Below are 19,571 nucleotides of genomic sequence, written 5' to 3'. Positions count from 1 at the left end.
TAAGAGTATCTCATGATTTGCCTCACTCGAAAAAAAATTTTTTTAAATTTAAATCATTAACACTGCTAATATTTTTTAGGCAATGAAAATGCATATGATGGAAAAAAAACATATTCCTAGTACATATTCTTCTTTAATATAGGAAAATAAAAATAGAAGGTGAATTTAAAACACCAACATACTTTTTCAAATCAAGATGGGTCAAGGTACCATGAATGGTCACAAAGGTAAATATTAAGAATTTAGGAGAGCAAATCAAATTGTAGTTTTTATTTTTAATGTTACTTTTATTAATCCTAACAAATCAGTCCATATTATTTCCAAAAAAGCCATTATTCCACCTGGCTTTTATTTCCTTGTCCTTCATCATGGGAATTCTATGGCAAAGGGCAAAAGAGTTCATTCTGACCAATTACCATTCTACATTAATCTATTTTTATATTTGTTATGTTCAAAACATTTTAATAAAATATTCAAAATATTTTTTTTACATTAGAAGCTAAAAATTTTTCCTGGCCACTGCAAAAGTGTAATGTATACTGAAAAAATTTTTACTAAGTACTTACGCCAGTGTCATGTTGTTGCTTGGATCAAGGCCAACTTCTATAACAGTAGTGCCTTCAATGTCCACTTCTTTACAGGGAGTTGTATTTCGCCCAGTTACCCTGCAGGCCTGATAAAATCCATGTGGTTTCACTCGACCAGAGTCATTGCCCACAAACACTTGCAACACTACTGGCTCATTATGGCCCTCCAGCTGCAGTGAGATAACATGGAACATAAACTCAAATAAGCCTTTCAAATAGTCTAATTGTTAAATTAAACATTTAAAGCCAAGTTCTACCTTTATAACTGGATAACAATAAAGAAATGATTTAAATCCTCAAGAAAACCAAAAGGAAAATATTTTCATAAAAAGGAGAGTTGGCTAAGTTTTTGCAGGAAATCATAAGTTTTAAATCTATAATAATCACATTTTAATTAAAATGTTATATATTTAATGATAAGTTGTCATTTATAATTAATTTGTACAACCGGATGCAAATGAATACACAGTCCTTTAGGTATTTATAGATTTATGGACTGCCAAGCATGTGAGTTAGTCAAAATTTACCACCACTGCTAACAGAAAATTCACTAAACTATGTTAGTGGCATCATTATCATCATCATCAAATGTGTACACATACTGAATTTTTACTCTTAAAGCTATTTGAATAGAAAAGTATTTGAAGGGGCGCCTGGGTGGCTTAGTCGGTTAAGCGTCCGACTTTCGCTTGGGTCATGATCTCGCGGTTCGTGGGTTCGAGCCCCGCGTCGGGCTCTGTGCTGACTGCCAGCTCAGAGCCTGGAGCCTGTTTCAGTCTGTGACTCCCTCTCTCTCTGACCCTCCCCTGCTCATGCTGTCTCTATCTCTCTCCTAGAAATAAATAAATAAAAAAAAAAAAAAAATTAAAAAAAAAAAAAAAGTATTTGAAGTGCAACTATATAAATAATAAGGAAATATAGCTCATTGGCATAGATTAGATATATACATACAACATCATGAAATTCTGGGCCAAAATATCATGGTGTGAAAAAGTGTTAGTTCAACCCAGGATCCATGGATCCTTATAGGGTCTCTAACAAGTTTTCATAAATTATAATCCAATGCTGATTTTTGTTTAGGTTTATAGTTAAATACTGAAGCTACTAATTTAGAATGTATAAAATCACAAAATAGCTTGTACAATGTACACCAAAGTACTTTAAAAGATTCATATAAATCTTTTTTGTAACCATATAGCAATATCTCTGTGAAATGATATAAGGGAAATAAGTAGACAAATGAGCAATCCACCTAAACTGTTAGCAGTACCTAGAAGGGTGTCTGGCACAGAAAGAGGTGCATATTTGTTGAATGAATGAACAAACGTTAAAGGTCAAGTCACTCCCTATCACAGGCAAGTAATCTAATAATACTTCTGACTAGGGAATACTTAAAGCATAACTTAAAGTCAGAGCAATTTGGGTTAAAAATACTGACCAAACTATCAAAATGTCTGGTTAGACAAATATTTATAAAAAGCGTAACTTAAATTTCTCATTTACCTATTATTTCTCCCGAGTTTAGGGGACTGAGGATGGGTTGGTGTGATGAGTAGCAGACGGATAGGAATAATATTGTACACGGGACTATTAACCACCTCATTAATGGCCATGGATAGGTTTCCTGATCCTAAATTTCTACCATTATTTCATTAAAATTTAAAATGAAAGGCAATCCAAGTAAATACTAAGACATTTACACAAACTGGGTTTAACAAGAATTTACCATGTGACTAGTCAAAATTCCTCCATTAAATGTTTTACAAGGGGGTAGAAACACTTGTTAAACATCCCCCACTCACTTTTTTTTGGCTTATCTTCAAAGAGAAATATTCTTTGTAACAAAGTTTCCCAGGGGCTGAAATTTAAGGCCCCTTTTTTCTTTTAGTCTAAATTCTTAAAAGATGAAAAATCAGTTGATATCCTACTTCTCAAACTGAAGATTTGAATTATATATCAACAAATTCTTTTCTGAGATGCATAGTCCTGATTTCTTTAGCCATCTCAAAAACCTTATTTTCCGAGTCCACAATAATTTCTATAATATTTCCTTGAATTTACTTCAAAATTTCTTCTTAAATATTAAGTTTGGGAAGAACTGAATATAATTGCTACCAATGTCAAATCTAAGGGGTACATAATTCATAATTTCCAAATATTATTGACAACACATTCTCACCTACCCTTTCATCTAAATTAAAATTCAAATTAAAGTAACAATACTGGGCTTATTCAGTCAGATTTGCTTTAATTTCCATTATATATGGTAATTCCACCATCTATTTTAGGCAGCTTTTGCTAGCTCAAAACAAAATGACTAGTAAGAAAACTGGTGAAAATTCTTTGTACATTGCTAAATAAAATAAGTACCTTGACGGTAGGAAAGCCTTGCTGTGTTCTATCCTTTACTGAGCCACGGCTACCCTCAGTCAGGTACCGAGCTCGATGCTGGGTCTCAGGCTGTACAACTATCTTCAGCTCCTTTCCCTCACTTTTAACAGGATACTGTCCACACAACATAGGGCTCTTCTTTACTCCACTGCCTTTTTGGTTTTCCAATGTTCTGAGAAGTCAAAGCACAACAAAGAAAACGTATCAAGAAGAGTTTTTTTCCTACAAAAGTCATCTAAGATAAAGGAAGGAACAGAAAAGGCAGTAACATTAAAAACAATGGATAATCCTAACAATAAAATAAAACACAGCCTATGGGAAGATACATTCCATAAGCAAAGTATCTCTTACATTTTTTAAATAAAATTTAACCATACAGGGCAAAAATAAAGAAAGTAAATTGGACAGGGAAGACAAAGAATACATATGTGTGGTAGGAGGAAGGGAGGAAGACTGAATGTCATGAACAGGGGATAACAGGTAAGAGAATAGCTAATGTCACTATAACCTTTTACAATGTACTTCAGTCAAAACAAACTTAAAAAATTACATATAGATGTGAGTGTAATATAAAGCTACAAGATAAACTACCATTATTTTAAAATCAGATTTACAATGCAAAAGAAAAGGGGGGTAGCAAATAGAAATGAAAGGCCTTAAAAAAACAATCTAAAGTACATGTAGCATGTATTTTTTTAGATATCATTTTCAGTATAATTTTTCTGAATAAAATTGTAATAAAATCAATGATCCAATTTTATTGGGAAATCAAGTTTGCTCTAAACAATCTTTCCTAGAAGTATAATTTTTCACAGTATTTTTATTTGTGATTAAATAATTAAAGCCATTAGCATATAAAATCTTTATAATCTGGCCTTTACAGACAGGCAATCTACTTTTATTTTTAATTTCTGAGAGAGAGAGAGAGGCAGCGTGAGTAGGGGAGGGTCAGAGAGAGGGAGACACAGAATCTGAAACAGGCTCCAGGTTCTGAGCTAGCTGTCAGCACAGAGCCCGACATGGGGCTTGAACCCATGAACCGTGAGATCATGACCTGAGCCGAAGTCAGATGCTTAACCGAATGAGCCACCCAGGCGCCCCAGCAATCTATTTTTTAACATTGTATTTCTAATATTTATTTGTTTATCATGCATTTGCTATGTGGAATGTATGTTCAAAGAAAAATATTTCAAATGGTGGTTAGGACTTTAGGTCAACACATTTAATCTGAAGCACTGCAGATATGTGATAAAATAAACAGAAAATAATATATTAATTTTAAAATAGATTTAAAATTATCCATGTACATTTTAAAATAGAGTCAGGGCCTATAATGCTTTCTGTATGATTCACATTGAAAATACAGAAGCTAAGAGATGACGATGGACAAAAATCTCCAAAAGCAAACAGGTCCCAGGAGGAAGATTACAATTTCAAACAAAGAAGAACGACAATGGCTAAGAAGCCTTAAACCTGGCTCTAATATTTAACTCTGCATCTCTAACTAAGTTGTTGCCTCTATTATCAATAACAAAAAGAAGAAATGCTGTACTCTCAATGGAACCAGGCACTGGGGTGAGCCTAATAGTGAGGAAAGGGACAGAAGGATGGAGAAGAGAAGGAATGCACAGTAAGACTGACTAAATAAGTGAGAGGGTTCTGAGGGTTAGTACTGTGCTCCATCATCTTCATATTCCCTGAACCTTTCACAATTCCTGAAACTGCAGGTGTTGAAAAAACAGTTGTCATTGAAGGCAAATAGGAAAAAGAAAGAGACAAAGAACGGAAGCAGAATAAAAAGAGTTCCTATAATATCAAGATGAGGAAGACTGGATCCTAACTGGCTAAGGAATGCCATTCATATAAGTTTCACGTAATTAAGTCAAAGATTACCTGTGTAAGTCATTTAAAAGGCCCTGAAAGAATAAATTCTATGAATCAAAGTACTGAGTTGAAACTGGACCAATGGGCAACAAATTTTATTTTTCTGTTGATCATTCTAGGTAGAAATTCAAACATTTGCTCTCAATACAATGTGCAGTCCCTTATATATGAAACTCAAAAATTGTATCATTTTATATCTATTTTAAAATCAAAGCAAAAATATTCACTTAGTGAAATTATATAAAAACAATCCCTAAATATTCATTGAAAAGGACTAAAAAAAAAAAAAAAACACAGTAAAATGCTAATAGCAGTTGTATTGAATGACTAGATTATGGGTTATTTATTTTTTCTATTCTTGTCTGCATGTTTGTAATTAATATCTATTAATTTTAAAATAGAAAAGGGAACACTTTAGTTTGAAATATAAGGAAATTTTAGCATATCAATGAATTTGGCAAGATACAGGTTTTATATTCACTTATGCTAAGCTAGTATTTATGGGAGTAAACAGATGAAAACAAGTTTTATTATTTTTTAGTAAAACAAAATATTTCATTTGGGATGAAGAATGATGAATGAGCTGACCAAGTATACACATTATGCCTTAAAGAATAGTCCATGTAACTAAACAATTTCTGAAATGATACTTTTAAAAGCCCTTAAAAGTACTTTTATTCTCTAAGGCTTAAATGTAAAGATGGAATACATATATATTTAGATCTTCAGACATGTAAAACAATGAAAATGTCAACTCTCAGCCAAAAAGTCACTGAAATTAGTAATTTTTAAGGCATAATGGCTTACAGTTAATCATATGGGATTTTACTTTTAAATGATATCTAAAAAATTAAGTCCTCTGTCTTGGTATTTTCTATTCAGAAGTCTTCATTCACATGTCATTCTAATTCCTTTGTGTTACATATCCTTCTAATTGTCTGTCACAAAAACATAATTTTCACTACAAAATGCCTAAAAGGAGTTTCACATCACATTGTATCTTAATTTTCAGGACTATCTAGAAGAGACATAGAACTACTGATTCTCAAGACATTTTTAGTTGAAGAATTTAAGAACATGGCTAGAAATTTACTGCATAGTTCCTTTTTAAATGATTTTGCTTTTTAATAAACTATTTTATATAACATTTTAATTATACAAAAATGCTATTTCCATTTTGGAAATCAACAAACTGCTGTTTACAACATATTTGAGAGTACATTTCCTACACTTTAGTATTATATAAATTGTAATCTATGGCACATTATTAGATCTAAGGCTATAGATACCTTATCCCTCATCCCTCAAAAGATCTCTGAATTTCTTTCACGTTTCTAACGCCTTTCTTGTTGAAGAATAAGGGCTTCAGCTTGAGATCCTCTTAATAACTGCTTTCAAAAGCCTGTTTTTCAATATATTTACAAATTGCTTTATCCTTTCCTTGCTATAGTTCTTATAAATTCAAAATTTAAACTTTCTCCATCACTTCAATTTGCTAGTGTCAAATATTTTTCCATTACCTAAGAAGCTGGACATTTCTTCTGCTGCCTGATGAGTTTCTGTTCCATGAATTATTTCATGAGAGATTTTGTCTCGACAAATGTTATTATACTTTCCCTGGGTAACCTCATCATTTCTAAGATATATCTATCATACAAAAGCAGAAGCAGAAAAAATGTAGGTCAAGATACCTCTTAATAGAAAATGCAAATGATATGTGTTGACTAACCCTACATCAAAATTCTATTTGTTCTTCATTTGGACCTTTAATATTTACTTCACTATAAAAATAAAATCTCTCTTCTGGAACTTAAGAAAAGAACCTTTTGCATTGAAACCCTAATAAATGCATAAGCATATTTAGTGACAGATATACATAAGCCTTTTAAATCTGTGCTACTACGTTTCAGAGCATTATTCTATAGCTACTACTTCTACAAATATGTTCTGAAATTAGCTTTGCTAACAATAACACTTTAGGAAAAGGTATATCTTGTTTTCTTTTAGATAATTTTCTAATCTGGACTTCCTAAAAAGAAAAAAACATTTAAATGTTTATATTTAACTACATGACCCCAAAAGGATGTTAAAGGAGAGCAGAGAAGAAACTAGTATAGAATAATTATGCTAATGGTAGATATTACTTAAAAATGTACTGAGAGAACATTTAAGAACAAGTTTAATACACATTAAGAATATTCTCTATAATACTTAACCAATTACTAACTTAAAAGGTAAGAATGATGTCATCAAGTAGTAAACCAACTAAAAGCTTCCGCATCATTCTTTTTAGCAACCTGAAATTGTAGGAGATTCTGGGTCAACTAAAGGACCATAATCTGCCTCCCAAAAAAGTAATCTCTTAAAATCCATTGAATTAAATTTTGTTAAATTATACTGAATGTAATAGGAAAATGTAACTTAAAAGGTCTAGCAATTAAATATGAGAAGTACTAAAAGAATTAAAAAGTTAAAAATAAGTCATAGCATTCTATACTATAGCAATAAACATTCTATAATATAGCCATTGAAATATATTTGTTTGCAAATATATTTATAGTGAGTGCTGTGAACTTGCAGAGAGGAATGAAAACTCAAATATGTACCATGATCCTGTTCTATCATTGCTTCCAATACATAAACCCAGAATCACAGGGGAAAAAAATCAGTGATACTTTTTTTTTTAATGTCAAGAGAATGTATTAAAGAAAAAGCTTAAAATAAATATATAAATTGATGTAGTTTTTTTTCTTGTTTTCATCAAATAAAAGAAAAAGTCAAATCCTTACAGAAATGGAAATGGGTTGAACCACATGGGGAGACCACAGGAAAGAATGAAACAAACTAGCCCTTTATGAATGTTTTGAGTTGTTTTAACTACAGCCATTACATTGCTAATTATTTGTCTGAATAAAAATATTTTTAGGTCCTTTAAAATATAAATCCATTTGAAATTTTAAAATTATTTCAAAACATTATTTTCTACTACTTAATCATAACCATAATAATTGCTAAAATCTATTAATATGTTTTCCTCTAGTGAAACTTGGTAATTTTAAGTTCAAATTTTCATGTATTTCCATGATAAAATCAGTATTTGCTTTTATATTCAAACTTAAGCTGAGCAATTACGAAAACTGGGGAATGATTTATTTTTTTTGTTTGTTTTGCACAACGGTGATAGAACTTTAAAAAATGTGAATACCAACCCATTTCCTGCTTTTGAGTTGCCTTTGTTGTCCGTGGTAAGCTGAGAAAGCACATAGTGAGGTGCTTTGGCACTGTCGGCATCAAATATATCCATATTAGATTCTTCACAATCTCGTCGTTTGACCCCCGGCCTCTGCTTTGGATTTCGTTTTCGTGATTTACGAGGTACCTCAGTGTTATCATTGTAGGAACTGGTGCTCATGTTACTGAAGTTGGAGGGGGAATCCTCCATCCACATACTGCAGCTCTGCTCTGATTCCAATCCACACCCCTCATCCTGGCAGGACATCCGACTGTTATCCAGCAAGTCCTCAGGTGGTGGTGAGATGTACAAGACTGTGTGCCTCTTCGGTGTTGATGGATGCTGCTGGACTGTGTTACTGGTTAACTGCTTTTCACTTACCCCTCTGTTACTTACCCCCAAGGCTGAGGAGCAGCTCTCCACTTGCATAGCCTTGCTGTCGGTGACTGAGGTAGAATAAATGGTAGGGCTGGAAGAGGTGGTAAAGGAGCTGCAAGCACCGCCCATGGAGGAAGAGGAGGGAGCTGAAGAAGCATCTGCGGTGTACAATTTAAGAGTAAATACACTATACATGTTTTCACCTATGCTGGCTAGCAGTCCCATTGAAAATGTGATTTGTGAACTGATTGTTTTTCCCCAAAATGAATAGTTGGAATTTGGTTAAGTTTTAGAATATAAATGCTTCAAGCAATACAAAGCCTAAAAAATGCAATTTAAAAAAATGCCCAAATAGCAATATTTTACTTGTGTTATAATTGATAGATTTTTAAAAATCTAATTTAATGTTTAAAGCTGTAAAGCAAGAACAAAGCTTTTATTGCCTCAGCTGGATATTCTGTTGAATTTTAATCATTAAAAATAATAAAGAAAACCCCAATATGAAATATATGCTTGTGGTCCACATTCAATGCCAATTAAATAATTTATTATAGAATTTGAAAAGTGGGACTGTGCTTAGCCACAAAATATTAAAATAAGTTTCTAACCTATGAAGCAGAGAACTACAGGTCATTTTTAATGCAGACACTCCCTGCTTCAGAGGCAAATCCTGGAATAAAAATATGAGAAAATAAATGAGAAAAGAGCTGCTGATTATTCCAGATATCAATTATAAAATGAGAAATAAATAGAAAAAATATATAATCAACTGAATTGGAGGCAAAATGGAACTGGTACCATCACTATGATTATTGTAAAATCTAGAAATAAAGTGAAGAGTTTGATTTGGAATATGCTGGGCTGTGGAAGATAAGGAAGTTAACCACTGAGGGTATCCACAAATTAGACATGGTAGTTCAAAACCATGATCTCTAAAATAAATCCATCCTTTATGGCAGAATGAAAAGCAGAGTAAGGACTGATTATAGGATGGATTTTTCCTATAATTTTCAATTAATTATACACTCAAGCAATTTGGTTACCACTATCCATTTCCTCTCTCTTTAAAGGGCCTGCTTGATTTTAACCGTTTAGGGAACTTCTTAATATGAGTGACAGTAACTTTTACTGAATGAAGTCTAACAAAAAAGAGTTAAACAAACAAAAAAACCTCTAGTCCTGGGGAAGGTTTTTTTGTAAAACCCACTTATTTATTACATCTAGCAAAAAAGACTTAAGTAGAGCTTTTCAAAACATGTGGCAACTGGCAGAACAGCTTGTTGAAAAATACTACTACTTTAACCCTTAACAGGACAACCTCAGAAGTACACTAATAATGTTAAGGTTGGAAGTTGTCAGTTCTAAAATTTTAGAAATACCATTTGATCCTGTGTAGGATATGGAAAAGTTAATAATCATACACACACAAAACTAAAAATACAGAGAACTAAAATATATGTTTAAAGCTAAAATTAGTTTTTATCTGTAGCCAAGTATGCCACTGTGTTAAAGTGGTAGGATAAAACTTAAAACTGTGATGGGAAGTTATTGGAATTGCAACATTCTTATCAATTATGATGTAAAGAGTGAAATGTTAAGAATGCCAGTATTTTGATAATCAAAAGACAAGTGCTAAAGATTGTTCTTAAAATCACAAACCAGAACACTTAAATTATTTAAAATCACTAAATTCACCCATAATTTTTCTCTGCTATCAAGGCTGAAGAGCACAGTAATTAACATTAGCCATTAATGTGATCTACATAATGCCACATGATAATATTTTCCCAACTACCAGAAGTCAAAGAACCTAGAGCAATAAGATGATACCAGTTCCATTTTCCAGTTTGTATCCTTGTCAAATGCAGTAGCTGAAATTGGAAAATTCAGTCACTTTAAACTGCATTCCAATTTAAAGAAAAATTTATCAATTTTGTATCATGCATTAATGCAATGTTTTCTTAGTAAATAAATATTTTAAAAGATTTGCAAAAACTACAAAATCTAGATGCTAATGTCAGTGATAGTTTAGGAGCTGATTTGTAGCCACTTTGGGTTTAAATTAACAAGTTTTTCCCTTGTTTTTTTTTAAAAAAATACTATAAAAATCATTTAAAAAATAGAAAAGGTATTATGTATAACATTCCTCCATCTGTTCCAACTATTGGCAAAATTGAAACTACATTTGTGTGTGTGTAAAAGCCTCTGTTCTTCATCTTCAGAGAAATAAAAGTATGCAGCATGCAGTATTTGCAGTGGAACACACAAAACATGCAGCATGAATGCTGTGAACGTGTATTTCTATGAAGCAGCTTTCCCCCACCACCCCTTTTTGAATCTAAGTACCATGCACATGAGAATGCAGAATATGAACATCTCAGGGATTCCTGTCCATGACAGATGAAAAGTATTGGTGAAAAGCAATCATGAACTAAAAGTAAGTCATGTATATTTATGAATTTAATATGCAAGACATTGCCTAGCATTGCTCTACAGGTATATAGGATTTTATCTTGCAAATCTTATTGAAACAGTCATGGTTATAAAACCCAATTGATAGAATCATACATAAGTTTCTGTTCTGGGACAGGTATGCCAAACTGTGATCTCATACCCTACATAAATTAAAATATTCTATACATTTTCCTTGGACACCTAACATATAATTTTTATATTTTACCTGCAGTTTCCTGGACATACTTATTAAATAAAAAAGTTCATTAGCACAAAACTATAAAACTGAAAACATAAACTGTCAAAAGACAGCAGTAAGCATCCTCTAATTCAAAAACAGTATTACTTTTTAAAGCTATCTCAGTTTGAGCCTAAATTACAAAAATTCTACTCATTTTAAGACTCTAACAAGACAATTTTTTAAAACTATAAAACTCTTTGCAACAATATCAGTGTTACTTTGATGATGATGATAATGGTGTATAAAATCCTTCACATAAAGATGTTACATTCTGGTTAGCAAGATCACCTAAGTGTAATAATGTTGCCAAATGAAAGGGTGAAGTGGAGAACTATGGACCTCTTTAGAACATGGACATCTTAGACCCTTCTAGTATCTAATACAGTGTTTGCATGTATAAAATTAAACTTTATTTTTCTTTAAGTAGGCTCCATGTCCAGGGTAGAGCCCTAAAATGGGGCTTGAAGTCACGACCCTGAGATCAAGACCTGAGCTGTAAAAATTCAACTTTTTTATTAAATTAACTGGAAGCCAGTATTTGATACATATGTTGAATTACATTAAAATTATATTGGCCAACAAATGTACCAGTATGCCCATGATAAAACACATCAGGTTTTTAAAAAATGATGTACTACTCAAAGTGTTTATATTATTATTATAAAGGCATTACCTGATACAGGGAAGGGTTGAGAAGTAACTTAAGAGTTTAAAGGTAACTATTTGCTATTTCTATAAAGCGTGTGCTAATAACTTTCTTTTTCTTTTAAGATTTTATTTTTAAGTAATCTCTACCCGCAATATGGGACTCAAACTCATAACCTCAAGATCAAGAGTTGCATGTTCCACTGACTGAGACAGCCAGGCACACCCCAGTGCTAATAACTTTCTTTCTTTAAACTATATATAAGCTAAATTATCTGCTTGTGAATTAATCCATAAATTTACTAAGAATAAAAAAATCCTTATTATCTATTAAAAATGCATAAATGATATTAAAAACACTTCAGATTTCTAAACACAAATTTCTCATTCCCAAGCAGTCTCGGAAAAACACTAAAAAACATTCCTGAGAATACTCTAAATGTATTTAAAATACCTATAAAGACTTTTCAGTCACTAAATCATTAAATGTCAAGAAACAGGTTAATTGACATTCTGTAGAACTAAAATGCTAATGTAATCTGCCTCATCTATATATTCTTTTTTAAGTTGTTATAAACTAAATATGCTAATTACCCCTATCTTCTTTTTTGGTTTTGAGTCTCCATTTTTATCTGTTAGGAATGTACAGACTATGTTTTTTTTGCCACATATTAAAAATAAAAAACTCCAAAATAAAATAATTTTAATAACTGTTTTTATTTTCTCACTGAGCAGGATAGTCATAACGTATTTCTATTTTATACTGTTATAATTTTATTCATTCTTTAAATCCCTTACCAATCCTTTGTAAAGTTGTGACTGTTTCTTAAATTTTTTTCTTAAACTTATTCTCTTACCTAAGTAACTTGTAAAGAGATTTTTATTATTCATTTTTTTCTCTTACGAAAAAATTATCTTTAAAGCTAGAGGAATTTTATTTTTCTATAACATTTTCTGTGACTAGCGAGCATGGTAAACCAAATGGAAAACCATTTCCTATATTTACTAATCGACACAATCTCAAAACAGTAAATTAATTCTGAAATGTATAAGTATCACACAGTGTTCTATGTCTACATCTAATAATTCTATTATTAGCATGAGTCAATTACTAGACCAAATGCCAGTAATGACGGTGAACTGAAATTACATATTCTTATATGCTTTTAAGAACTGATGGAATCATTAAGGTTCACTATGAATATTCAAAGTAGCTGTGATAAAGAGTGGCAGATAATGCCTTCCTGGATACCCTAGAATTTATAAGTATTATTAATTTGATGAGAAAGATGAAAATGGGACTTTTAAATGCTACCACACATAGAAACTCATATAGATTTTATATATTCCTTGCTTAAACTACATTTTGAAATTAAGAACGATTAGCTCTAGATTTGTGAACCAGAAATTATTTTAATTACCGTATCATTTTAGTACTTAAAATACCATTAAAAAAGAGATGACACTTCATATGGAACTAACTAAACTTTTTACAGAAAGCTCTGAAATTGGAAACATTCTTTAAAGTCCCTAAAAGAAACAAATACCTTTCACTAATGTAAAAGATGTGACAGAAATGACATTTAACTGAGCTTCCAAGATGAAAATGTGATCCTTAGCATTTAAATATGCACATATATTTCATAACTTTCCAGCATCAGGGCAAAATCAGTTGAGCTTCCAAAAAATGTCATTAAAACAAAAGCCGTAAAAATTTGCAAGTGTGCTTAAGTGAACCAATAGTGGAACGGAGAAGGAGTAAACCACTGACTGTTCAGAAAATAATCTTAAAAAACAATCCAGATATCTCTGGTCTAAAACACATATTGTTCAACCTTAATTATCCTTTTTAAGTATTTCATTTTTCTTTCTGGTAACAAGATTTCAAATCTAAACATCTTGCCTGATGAAAGTCACCAGATACAAGGCAAAATTTCAGATCAAAGAAGAAAGATATCAAGAGAAAAAAATTATAAGGCCAACATTCATGTTGCTAAGGGATTGAAAAATCTATAACACACAAAGTGGCTGCAAACCTGCTTTGTCAACACCTTACATGCCAACCTTCGTTTTCTACTTTTCTTCTTCTTCTTCTTATAGTATTAATGTAAAGTTTAAAACTTTACAGAAAGTTTTTAGTTTCAATCAGTATCAATCCACTATTTAGAAACAAAAAAAAGAAAGGAAGGAAGGAAGAAAGAAAGAAAGAAAAAAAAGACTTATGAAGAAGTCTGAAAACGAGACCGACCTATACCCTGGGTGAGATTGGATGGGTTAAGTGTCTCTGGCACTATTTGTCTTCACTATTGACAGACACTGTCACACAACCCACCACACGATGCCTGTCTCTGAATGGCGAAGCTAGAATGCAAGTTAAGTGTATTAATAGAAAAAACAACTAGCATCCCAGCATATAAAATAAGCAATCCAGATTACTTTACCAAAAACAAAAGCAAAAAACAAAAATTGTAGGGTTGATCATTTAATTTACATGTTTAACAATTTCAATTTCCCACTTGTACTTTTCCCACCCAACATAAGTTTACATGCCACAATAAGCAATGTTTTAAAACAAACTTTAAAAAAAATAATCAACATCCAAATAAATGCCATGTGGAAAAATTTCTTATCCAAAATTTCTGTTAACTCATATTCACCAATTTGTTCTCCTGTTTACTAATGCAATCTAATCCATAAGCCAGAATGCTCTCTCTCTCAGATGTTTTCAGGCTGTGCCTTTACCCAAATTCCCTTATAGATAGAAGAGACTACTGACCAATACACTCAACCAGAAAGACTTATCTGTATTTCAACAGCAAAAGACTCTTTTCATTTCTCAGGCCAACTTTCACATACTTCTTTATATACACCTAAGAAAAAGTTACCAGTTTTCACTTTTAAACTACATAAAATGTTTGATCCTAGAGGCTCTATTTAAAAAAATAATTAGCACTGTTGCTGAAGCTAAAATGTTTGTTACTGATTTATTGGAAACCATTTTTTTTTCCCCAGTCCCCATCAGTCAGGATTGTAATACTATACAATAATTATTCTATTTTTAATATAAATTATCCTAAAATAACTATTTTTTACCTTGTCAGAGTGCCATTAATATATTCAGAGAATATTTATTAAAGAATGTTTCCTGAAAAATAAAATGCTTACAAAATTTGTAAGTGTCCTGACATTTATAGCAATGTTTTAAATATATCTTTTGTCTTATTCAACCCTAAGTATCTAAGCACAGTGTAAGATATGTACTAGGTATATATTATCCAATTTGGTTTTAGTTATTTTTATTAAAATATTTTTAAAGTTTATTTATTTTGAGAGAGAGATAGTGTGAGCAGGGAGAGGTGGGGGAGGGGGAGGGAGAGGGAGAGAGACACAGACAGAGAGAGAAAGAGAGAGAGAGAACCCCAAGGAGACTCCACGCTGTCAGTGCAGAGCCCAACATGAGGCTCATGAACCATGAGATCACAACCTGAACTGAAACCAAGAGTTGGACGCTTAACCAACTGAGCCACTAGGCGCCCCTCCAATTTTTTTTTTAATCGTTTCCTGTTGGAAAAGAAAGATACTTTCTATCATCCACTGATTTCAGTACCACTGGTCAGCATCACTGGTGAATAGTGGGTAAAGGGACTAAAGCCCAGAAAGAATCCTTTACTTCAAATAGATTAAACACAAAAGGGAGTACTTATACTAGCTGATAACTATATTTATTAAAAAAAAAAAAAAAAAGGCAATCATTTTACTACTTGAAAGGGAATGTTATGACAAAAACAGAGATCATCACTATATTAACTTAGATAAGAATTAAAGAGAAAAACAGTCTAAAGGATACTATTTGCAGGTCACCTCAATGCTTTATCAAGTAATACATTTTAATATATTTAGATTAAATAATAAAGGTATTCCTGCCAACTCTAGTCCAATGTCTTCACATTTCTTTGTTTTAGACTAGGAGACCAAAACGGGGAAAGAAAATAGTATTTGTATCATTAAAATCTTGTAATTAATCAGGTTTTATATCTGGTCTGTATTAGAGTGGATATTGGATCCAACTGCAGACAAAAGTGTCTAAGCAAAAAATAGAAGGTAAGTCATACATTGCTCTACCAGAAGTTTTAATACCCAGTCATGCAAATGTATCACTTCACTTAAGAAAAAAAAAAAGAAAAAAAGAAAAAAGAGAATTCCAAAAACTCTTAAATAGTCACTTTTAAGAACATCCCTTTGGGAAATGTCTGTTCTTCCTACACTCATCATCTTCTATCAATGTCTCTTTTATATACAGGGTTCCTATTGAGAGAGTGTCAACATGAAAGAATAAGAATGTAAATACCATGTCCCAAGAGTAGCTCTATCTTGGCTGACAGGCAAAATTCAAAATAACCTAAAAAACAGACTGGATGAGAATGGAAAGAAAGCAAAATAAGGTTAAAAATCTTACTTCTATAAAAATAAGATCTATCTTTTTAAACCTTATTAACAAATGAAAGGAGATGCAGGGGCGCCTGGGTGGCTTAGTCGGTTAAGTGTCCGACTTTCGCTTAGGTCATGATCTCGCTGTTCGTGGGTTCGAGCCCCGCGTCGGGCTCTGTGCTGACTGCCAGCTCAGAGCCTGGAGCCTGTTTCAGAGTCTGTGACTCCCTCTCTCTCTGACCCTCCCCTGCTCACGCTGTCTCTCTCTCTCCTAGAAATAAATAAAACATTAAAAAAAATTTAAAAAAAAAAAAGAAAGGAGATATATATGTGGTTTCAAAAGTCAATGTTTACAGAATGATCACTAACTGTCAGGTAATGTTAAGTACTCATATTATAATATGTGTGAGTGTGTGTGTGTGTGATATCTAGATTATGCCTGTATAGGCCTGGCACTGTGAGGTGTTTTCTCATTTATTTTCTGATTTAATTTAATTGACAATAGCACCTTTTCACGAAGGAATGACATGGGGGAAATGAGTTTTACCTCAGGAGGCTAAATACTACCAGTAGACATCTACTTGCATTTATGGATGAAAAGATAATACACCCTCACTTATGCCAAAAATAAATTACCAAGTGTCCTATATATCTCATACCTTTATTACTTTATTATTTTATTTTTTTAAATATTTTTTATTTATTTCTAGGAGAGAGAGAGAGAGAGACAGCGTGAGCAGGGGAGGGTCAGAGAGAGAGGAAGACACAGACTCTGAAATAGGCTCCAGGCTCTGAGCTGGCAGTCAGCACAGAGCCCAACGCGGGGCTCGAACCCACGAACCGCGAGATCATGACCTAAGCGAAAGTCGGACGCTTAACCGACTAAGCCACCCAGGCGCCCCTATTACTTTTTAAAAATGTTTATTTATTTACTTTGACAGAGAAAGAGCGGATGCATGAGAAAGAGCAGGGCAGGGGCAGAGAAAGGGAGACAGAGAATCCCAAGCAGGCTTCATGCTATCAGCACAGAGCTAATGTGGGGCTCGAACTCAGAAACCATGAGATCATGACCTGAGTTGAAATCAAGAGTTGGAAACTAAACTGACTGAAACACCCAGGTGTCCCCCCCTCCCTTATTCCCTTTTTATTTATTTTTTTAGTATATGTGCTGCCAAAGCAAGCACTCTTCATTCCTTTTTAAAAGCATAGTTCAAAATCAAAACCACACTGAGATACCACCTCACGCCAGTCAGAGTGGCTAAAATGAGCAAATCAGAGAACTCTAGATGCTGGCGAGGATGTGGAGAAACGGGCACCCTCCTACACTGTTGGTGGGAATGCAAACTGGTGCAGTCCCTCTGGAAAACAGTGTGGAGGTTCCTCAGGAAACTAACAATAGAACTCCCCTATGACCTAATAATAGCACTGCTAGGAATTTACCCAAGGGATACAGAAATGCTGAGGCATAGGAGCACATGGACCCCAATGTTCATAGCAGCAGTCTCCACAATAACTAAAACATGGAAAGAGCCTAAGTGTCCATCCACGGACGAATGGATCAAGAAGATGTGGTTTATCTATACCATGGAATACTACATGGCAATGAGAAACAATGAAATCTGGCCATGTGTAGCCACATGGATGGACCTTGACGGTGTTATGCTGAGCGAAATAAGTCAGGCAGAGAAGGACAGATACCATATGTTTGCATGTATAGGAGGATTAGGAGGAACTTAACGGAGGACCATGGGGGAGAAGAAGGGGGGAAATAGTGGGGGAGAGGGAGGGAGGCAAACCATAGGGGTGGGGGGAAGGGGGGGAGATGGGCATGGAGGAGGGCACTTGTGGGGATGAGCACTGGGTGTTATATGGAAGCCAACTTGACAATAAACTATTTGTAAGAAAAAAAATAAAAGCATAGTTCATTGGACATTTTGACTTATTATTTTTTTTAACTTTTAAAAAAATAATTTCTACCTTATGTTTTTTTTTAAAGTTTATTTATTTTGAGAGAGGGAGAAAGAGTATGTGTGATCTGGGGAAAGGCAGAGAGAGAGGGAGAGAGAAAGAATCCCAAACAGGCTCCGTACTGTCAGTGTGGAGCCTAATACGGGGTTCAAACCCACAAACCATGACATGAGTCAAAATCAAGAGTCAGACAGATGCTTAACTGACGGAACCACCCAGGTGCCTCATTTTGACTTAATCATCTGCCACATGATATTTTTTACAATATGAAATATTTAAAATTAATACTCATGGTTCCTCGGCTTATATTTTGACAAATGCTAACATTTTACTACATATGATTTTATGTTTAAGAGAAGAAAAGTAACAGAAACAGGTGAAATTTCTTGTTGTATCCTACCCTAAACCATTCTCCTTACTCCTGCTCCAGGTGGAGTACTATTTATACAACTTTTTTATTATTATTTATACTAAGTGTTATAAAACAATTACTTATGGCAATTAGTATGGTAACAATTTTTACTTATATTATCTATCTTATTATATTATCTTACTTATAAGAAAGTAAGCCCACTTCTGTGCATTACTTTGTTAATGTGAAGTTGTACAAAATCCATAGATAGAAACTGTATCTATTTTATATATGTATTTTGTCTATGATAGGTTGAAAATATGTAAGCAGTTATAAAATGCTAATCTACAGGCTCAGGTAATATAAAAATGTGCTTTTTGTATCAGAAACAGACTAAGTCACAATGATTTATAAAGGTGTTGCTAAAAGTTATCAAGAGGACAACAGAAAAGTAAAAATTTAAGGAATAAATCAACAACAAGCTATGTGTACTTTTTGTCAATAATTCATAATACAGTTAGCCTCCTGAGTTGGTAGTTTCCATTATGGCCCAAGTTTGTTTATGCTTTTCATTTTAATAATGCAGATGTTAACATAAATCTATATATACATACATATATATTTCTGTATGTATAAATGTATACATTTAGCTTTACTACATTATTTCAGTAAAAAAAACAGAATAAGGAGTAGAGCTTTTAATTTTTATTTAAAAAAGTTTTTTAATGTTTAATTCTGAGAGAGAAAGAGCAGGAGTGGGGGAGGGGCAGAGAAAGAGGGAGATATAGACTCCGAAGCAGGCTCCAGGCTCTGAACTGTGAGCACAGAGCCCAATGCAGGGCTCAAACCCACGAACTGCAAGATCATGACCTGAGCCAAAGTTGGCCGCTTAACCAAATGAGCTATCTGGGCGCCCTAAGAGGAGTAGAGTTTTTAAACCTATTTGCAATATGTTTGTAACTAGAATCAGACTTCCTTCTGAAGTGGTCTTGTTTTCTAGAAAAAGTAGAA

General features: G+C 33.1%; 1 protein-coding gene across 6 annotated transcripts in view; it reads right to left on the bottom strand.

Annotated features, from left to right (window-relative positions):
• The window catches only part of NFAT5 (nuclear factor of activated T cells 5), a 113,796-nt gene that overhangs the window by 37,918 nt on the left and 56,307 nt on the right, over window positions 1-19,571 (bottom strand). For 4 of the 6 annotated variants that reach the window (XM_039222855.1, XM_039222858.1, XM_039222867.1 and 1 more), the window contains 3 exons: window positions 8,072-8,630; window positions 2,958-3,150; window positions 567-757 (listed from right to left, as the gene is read on the bottom strand). In XM_039222855.1, the coding sequence (XP_039078786.1) occupies window positions 567-757; window positions 2,958-3,150; window positions 8,072-8,630 (943 nt within the window). Of the gene's footprint in view, window positions 1-566; window positions 758-2,957; window positions 3,151-8,071; window positions 8,631-9,080; window positions 9,143-19,571 lie in introns of those variants that run through there. The other 2 variants (XM_039222877.1, XM_039222885.1) reach the window with 2 other exon arrangements.

Source organism: Hyaena hyaena, unplaced genomic scaffold, assembly GCF_003009895.1.
Source record: "Hyaena hyaena isolate Hyena2069 unplaced genomic scaffold, ASM300989v1 scaffold_18, whole genome shotgun sequence".
NCBI lineage: Eukaryota > Metazoa > Chordata > Mammalia > Carnivora > Hyaenidae > Hyaena > Hyaena hyaena.
This window is presented reverse-complemented; position numbering and strand designations above follow the sequence as displayed.